Source organism: Chrysochloris asiatica, unplaced genomic scaffold (genome assembly GCF_000296735.1).
Source record: "Chrysochloris asiatica unplaced genomic scaffold, ChrAsi1.0 scaffold00022, whole genome shotgun sequence".
In the NCBI taxonomy this organism is placed as follows: Eukaryota; Metazoa; Chordata; class Mammalia; order Afrosoricida; family Chrysochloridae; genus Chrysochloris; species Chrysochloris asiatica.
The window spans coordinates 15,366,823-15,373,886 of record NW_006408540.1 but is presented as its reverse complement, the minus strand read 5'-3'; the positions used below and the strand labels follow the sequence as shown (position 1 = coordinate 15,373,886).

Below are 7,064 nucleotides of genomic sequence, written 5' to 3'. Positions count from 1 at the left end.
TACTATCCAATCTGTCTAGGCGGAGTTGATAAAATGAAATGCAGATGGGTCACTTGTGATACTATAGTGAATAATTGTATCAGGACTGATTGTAAGGACTGGAAATGTAAAGGTAGACATTTTGTAGCAAGGAAGGGAGTGAATAATTCTACAGTCTAGGAGCGGAGGTCTCTAGGACCGTCAACGGAGAAGAGCCGAGAGCGGGACCCTACCCAGAGAAGCAGCGATGCCTGAGATAGAGGCAGAGACAATGACATGGAGTGATGAAGCGGCTGGGGACTTTGGATCCAGAGAGGGAGAGGGACTGTGTGCTGAAGACTTGTGGGGGAGGGGGGATGCAGGGGGCGGGTTTGTAGGGTATACCCTTTGATCAGTTAATGATGCATGGAGGGGATCGGAACCATGGCAATGAAACAATAGATGATGGAATGAATGTAAAACTAAAGTTCTCTCATGTAAACTATCATATAATTCACACACAAAAAAAGCAGCTGGTAGGTTTGAACTGCAGACCTTACAGTTAGCAGACCAGTGTTTATCCCACTGCACACCAAGACTCTGACACATGTGTGTGTGTGTGTGTGTGTTGTTGTTGTTAAGTGCTATTGAGTCAGTTCCGACTCATAGCCACCCTGCATAGGGTTTCCGAGTTTGGACCACCAACCTTACAGTTCAAACCAACCTTGTAGTCCAGCGCATTAACTCACAGAGCCACACCAAGACATACATACAGACAGACAGACAGACAGATACATATACATACATGTTGTTGCTTAGTGCCAACGAGTTGGTTTCAACCTATAACAACACTGTAAAAGGTTTCCGAGGAGCGGCTAGTGAGCTTGAACCGCCAACCTTGCAGTTCAGACTGACTTTGCAGTCCAGTGCATTAACCCACAGTACCACACCAGGACACACACTCTTATCTCTCTCTCATATATATGTGTATATATCACATGCACACATATATACCAAACCAAACCCATTACCATCAAATGGATTCTAACTCATAGCAATTAAAGGACAGAGTATAATTTCTTTGTAAGGTTTCCAAGGCTGTTCTTAACAGGAACAGACTGCCACATCTTTCTCCTGCAAACAGCTGGTGGGTTCAAACTGCCAACATTTCAGGTAGTAGCTGAGCACTTAACCACTACACCAACTAGGCACATTATACTAGGGTGTTTCAAACAACTAGAAAATGGAATTAAAAGATATAGGTATATTTCCACAAACTTTTTGAAAACCCCCTCATGTGTATGTGTGTGTGTGTTTTTATAAGAAAGTAGGTCAAAAAAGTATTGCTACAAAGTCATAGAAATCTTTATTAAATAAAGGTATTAAAATGTGAGCTATTGTTTCTTGACAAATCCTCGATCTAGGTCTATACACTTCTGAAGGGGGTGTTTCCATTGCTCTAGCCTTCCCCTGAAAAATTCTGTGCTCTTTGATTTACGTCAAAACACCAGTTTGGGCATGTTCAAGTGACTCAAATCAAGTTCCTTTCCAATGTTCTTTGAGTTTTGAGAACAAAAGAGTCTGGAGAAGATCAAGGCTGTAAGGGTAAGGTTTCCCAATGGAATTCTGGTAGGACAGCCCTTGCTACCCTTGAAGAATGAGCAGATGCATTGCTGCAATGGGAAAAATTACTCAATGAAACATTCTTGGCCTTTTTCTAATCAATACAGTTTTCAATTTTCTGAAAAGTTCTTCCTAATAAATCCTTGCAATCATCCTGGGTCTTTCAAGAAAATCCATCAAAATGATCTCTTGTTGTTGTTGTTGTTACGTGCCGTCGAGTCGGTTCCGACCCATAGCGACCCTGTACAGGGTTTCCGAGGGTCCTCTTAGGAATCCAAAAAACAGCTGCCATACTCTCTGAGCTAATTTTTAACTGGCCCAGCAGATTCCCTAAGAAGCCATTGTTTTGATTAGACCTTTTTTTGTTTTGAAGGCACACTAAGAAGACTATACTGAGAGGACTTATCTACAGCCATCCACTGATTACAGATACATGTTTAAACACGTTTCATTTGCAATAAACCCATTTATGTATGAACTGGAACCTTGATAGCAATATGTTTTACTTATCCTCGTATAGACACATTTAGTGAGAAGCCTTCTTTGTCTTCTAACCTCAAAAGACAAAGGAGTACTCTTTAACTTTCTGGGAGTTCAGAGGAAATTTTCTCACCACGGCTCTGGATTTAAACAACTTCTATACTCTGATGCGGGACTCTTGGTATGGCACTGTAGGATTAACACTAAACTGTCAGTCACAAGGTCAGCAGTTCAAATCTACCATCTGCTTCTGGGAAACCCTATACAGGGTTGCTATAAGTCAGAATCGACTTGATGGCTCTTAACAACAATACTCAGAATAACTGGGAAAGATCACTGGCCTAGAAGTGTGGCACCATCCTTATCAATAGTGTGGTTATCAATGCAGCTATTAACTGTAGTTAACAGTGCAGAAACTGTACTGTATACACACTAGGTTATTGTTGCTGCTGTTAAATGCCTCACAGCGATGGATGCCGAACAGGGTTTCCAAGGATCAGCAGGTGGGTTTGAAGTCCAGTGATGATCCTACAGTGTCATACCAGAAGTCCATACACTAGACACTGGTTACTAATTCAGCTTGGGTCTCACAAATTCCAATTCTCTTACACTTTTCCCCACACCCCACCCCACCCCATCCTTTTTTCTTTTTTTAATTGTGGCAAGTATACAAGGAAGCTTAAAAAAAATTCAAGGAAAATTCCATTCTCTTTAATTCCACTTTTCCATAAACTTTTGAAGCCCCCTCATATATATAACAAAACAAGTACTTCAACATTTTTTCCATGTTTCATACTGCTCAACAATTACCACTATCCTTTTCAAAATGTTTCAATACACTCTAATCCTTCATAAATTACTGCTACTCATACCTACAATTAATCATGAATTTCAGCCAATTCTGAAGTCACATTTTTTGCCTCAAGGCACATAGTACTTAAGGAACAAATAGTACAGGGTATTATTTCATTAATGTGGCTGCATACTATGAAATGGTCATTAAATAACAAACACTTTTAATTGACACTAATCATGCTGCCATTTTCTCTAAAATCATAAAAACATTTAAAAAAAAACAAAACATCTTTGCATTTCTTAGGATCTTATGTTTTCTGAGTACTTTGCATTTTCTAAGTATTTTCTGACATCAAGATCAGTATCGGTCAGGCCAACATTCCTAACATGGTAGAAAGGAGTTAAGGAAAACTTAAGTGTTTTTGCAAGGTATTACAAAACTGAAAAGAGAATGAGCATTTTTAACTCAAGTTTGCTCTAAGGCCATTTAGGTGTGGGTCTCCACAGTATTTCTCATCCTGAAATTTCATAACATTTTATGCTGAACCACCTCCAGGCTATACTTAAGCGACAGATAGAAGGGGGGAAAATGCTATCATGTTCAATAACTGCAATGGCTTAGATTTTACTGTCTTTATTACTTCATCAAAGTTTTTAAAAAAACACAACTTGGGTTACATCTACATTATTTTATGTTTGGAATAGGATACCCAACCTACATAGAACACTGGATAAACCCAAATCGATTACTGTGGAGTTCAAATTACCCGGGAGTAGAATTCTCCCATTATAGCAACCCTACTGGACAAACACTGGACTGCGAACCACAATGTCAAACCACTACGTGGGAGGTTCGAGCCCACCAGTCGCTCAGCGGGAGAAAGAAGAGACTTTCTGCTCTCACAAAGGCTTTTAAAAGCCTTGAAAACCCTAAACGGGGCCACTATGAATTGGAAACGACTTGATGGCACTTAACAGCAATAAGATAGAGTAGAATTGCCCAATAGGATTCCCAAGGCCGTAAATTTTTACTGAAACAAGCCGCTTAATTTTTTTCCCACGCAGTGGTGGTGGGGTTCAAACCACTGACCTTTCGTTTAGCAGCAGAGTGCTGAAGCACTGCGCCACCAGGGCTCCTTGAAATACTGGGTACCTAGCATTTAAGCCATTAACAGTTTATGAGAGAATTTCACGTCAAATCCAAATATCAATCAATTCTCTAAGGAGCTGCTTGTCACAAGGTTTCGGTTGTGACTGTTTGCAATGCCCAAGTGCTCCGACAGTGAGGATGCTGTCTAGGGACAAAATGCAATGCCCTCCTGCTCAAACCAGGAACACAAACTCAGGACGCTCCCGGGACAGAAACTGAAGCTGTCATCCAAAGGGATGGCAGCTGCACCGCCACAGCCCGGATCCCAGGTACACCTGCCTGTCTCAAGGACTCTTCCACGGCCCAGAACCTAGGGCTTCTGCCCCCCAGGCTGCTCCTCCCGCCCTCCTACCTCCGCTGTGCGAAGGTGCAGCAGTTCAGTGGCCCCGAACCCGGAGCAGAGGCAGCGCACAGAAGGGCTGAAGCGCCCGGGCCCAGCCGTCCATCCCTCCCGGCCCCACATCGCCGCTTCCACTACCAACACCCTTACACCGCGGTGGGGTCTGCAATCGGCTCACCTGGGGGCCACAGCCTCCGCAGCTCATAGGCATGTCACCGGTCCGCAACGACCTGCAGCGCGAGCTAGGCAGGCAGGCAAGTGCCCCTCCCGCACGGCCCCCAGCCCTCCCCCCTCCCCACCCGCAGCCCTACCGGGCCCTGCCCACCCCCGCGCCTTCCGCAGCAGCAGCTCCAGCCCGAGATGTTGCCTATTCCCCACGCCTCCCACTCACTCTCGCGAGAGAATGGTTAGCCTCTCGCGAGAGCAACACTGTAAGCAAGCCCGCGCAAAAGTGGGTGGGCTTTAAAAAAAAAACAAAAGCAACAAGGAAAAGCCTTCCCACGTGCTCTAGGACAGCTAGCGGATCAGGGCCCCACCAATCATGTGACTCCTAAGTGTTCTCCCCATTGGCCAGAACTCATTCGACCAGGGGAGCTTTAACTGGAAGCTGACCTACGAACCTGCGGGGAACGTCTTGCGCGCTTCCTGGTCTGTTGTCTTGGAAACGGTTTAACCCTTTCCTCTGGCAAAATAATCAGTCCTGAGCTTACTTCGCAGGTCTGCTTTCAAGCCTGGTGTTTTCCTTTTAGACCCCTTAGTCTTACCGCCTGAGGCCGGCTGGACATCATACCGTCAAGGCCAACTCTGTTTTCCTCTGAAGATCCGAGTGCTTCCCAAAGCGGCAGCCCCACCAGATCTGAAGGTCCAAGTAAGGCCCATCCTTTAGGGGGATGGCTCCGCCCCTTCTCCCTGCATCTCCAAGGAGGACCACTCACAGCTCTCCAGCTTCTAGGCCCTATCGGAACTGCAGGAATTAGCATCAGGAGCTCCTAGGCCCTAATGCTCACCTCTTTGTGCTTATGTGGTATCGAAATCAGAAAGTGAAGCCATGACCTCAGATGCCCAAGATGAAAAGCTTTTTGTTTTCCCTAAGATCGGAAGGACCGGCTCAGTGAGGTTGCATTAACCAGAGCACTCATTCCTCAAGGGTATAAATACTAGATAAGATATGAGTCCGGACAGGGGCAGGGGAGATGCATTCATAGGTATATTCATTTCTAATTTGTATTGAGCTCCTAACACCTGTTGTTGTTAAGTACCGTGGAGTCGGTTCCGACTCATAGTGACCCTGTACAGGGTTTCCGAGGCTGTAAATCTTTTAGGGAGCAGAAAGCCTCATCTTTCTCCCTCGAACAGCTGGTAGTTTCCCTTGAGATCAGCAGCCCGATTGGTAAAGCACAACTATAAGTTGAGTTCATTGAGCATTGATGAAAACAATATAAGTTCCAGGGAGCTAAGGGGAGAAAGTACGTTTTGGTATTAGGCGTTAGGCGAGAAATTACAATTACATGATAGAATGATGTTGGTAAGGTCCTTGAGAAAAGGATTTGTATACGCAATAATCTGAGAAACAACAATGTAAAAATCATAGGAGAGAGCTTCCAGGCACAGCAAACAACTAACAACCAAGTTTCAAAATTGGGACCTATGTCAATGAATTTTGGGGAGAGAAAAATTAGAATGTAAGAGGAAATGAGCTAGGAGAGGTGAACACGTAATATTCCTGTAGGGCTTTGTAAGGAGGCCTGATGTGGCACTGTAGGTCAAGCACAAGACCCCAAGGTCGCTTTGAAGTGCAAGGTTGTTAGTTCAAACTCACCAGTTGCTCCTGTAAATCCTATACTGGGCCCCTATGAGTCAGAACCGACTCAGCGGCACTTAACAGAAACAACAGGGCTTTGTAAGCCAAGAAAGCAATTGCAGTTTATTCTAAGTGCAATGGAAAGTATTGGAGGATTTTAGGTAATTTTTTTTTAAACAAATTTGATTAATTTGATTAAAACAAAAAACTCTTCTCTGCAGAGATAGCCTAGAGTGAAAGTCAGAAGATCAGTTAGAGATTTATAGTCCATGTGAAAGACAATCATAAAAGACTTAATTTCTGATGACCTTGACATTTCTCTGCTAAAATCTCTTAGGTCAGAGCCCTAGTGTTTGCTAAATTAAAAACACCTGAATAAATGATTCAGTCTTGCTATATGGTTGCTGAGTCAAGAATCTACTTAAGTCACATCAAGTATCAATGCTGTCCCCTCTGCACACAGGGTAGATAGGGATAGGCAACTTAGACAGTGGCTACCTAAAATGAGAGGGTGATAAAGGCACAAAGTGACTGGCTTACAAGGTTTTAAAGGGGAGTTTAGTTTAATAATATGTAAGGAAAAAAAGAGTCCCCACTGAATAGTTTTCATCTTGTCTAGATGGGTCTGGTGAAAAGAGATGGGGATAAGATTCTTATGATTCAGTAGTGAGTAATTGTTATCCTGGTAATTGCAACTGTCACAATTGTAAAGGTAGAAGTTTTGTAACAAAAACGAGGGAGTAGTTAATCTTCCAGTCCAGAAACCCTAGGACCATCAAAGCAGAAGATCACAACCAGAATGTGTGACCTTTTCCAGAGAAGCAGTGACACCAGAGATGGAGGCAGAGATGGGGACATGGAAAGAGGGAGCAGCTGAGGACTCTAGATTCAGGGGAAGAGAGGGACTGAGAGCTGGT

At 43.8% G+C, this 7,064-nt stretch overlaps 1 protein-coding gene across 1 annotated transcript in view; it reads right to left on the bottom strand.

The window, feature by feature from the left end:
* AKAP11 (A kinase (PRKA) anchor protein 11) overlaps window positions 1–4,469 on the bottom strand; it is a 64,093-nt gene extending 59,624 nt beyond the window's left edge. Inside the window, exon 1 of the mRNA XM_006837678.1 lies at window positions 4,359–4,469. Coding sequence (XP_006837741.1) covers window positions 4,359–4,469 — 111 coding nt within the window. The remainder of the gene's footprint in view (window positions 1–4,358) is intronic.
* Between the last annotated feature and the right edge of the window lie 2,595 nt (window positions 4,470–7,064).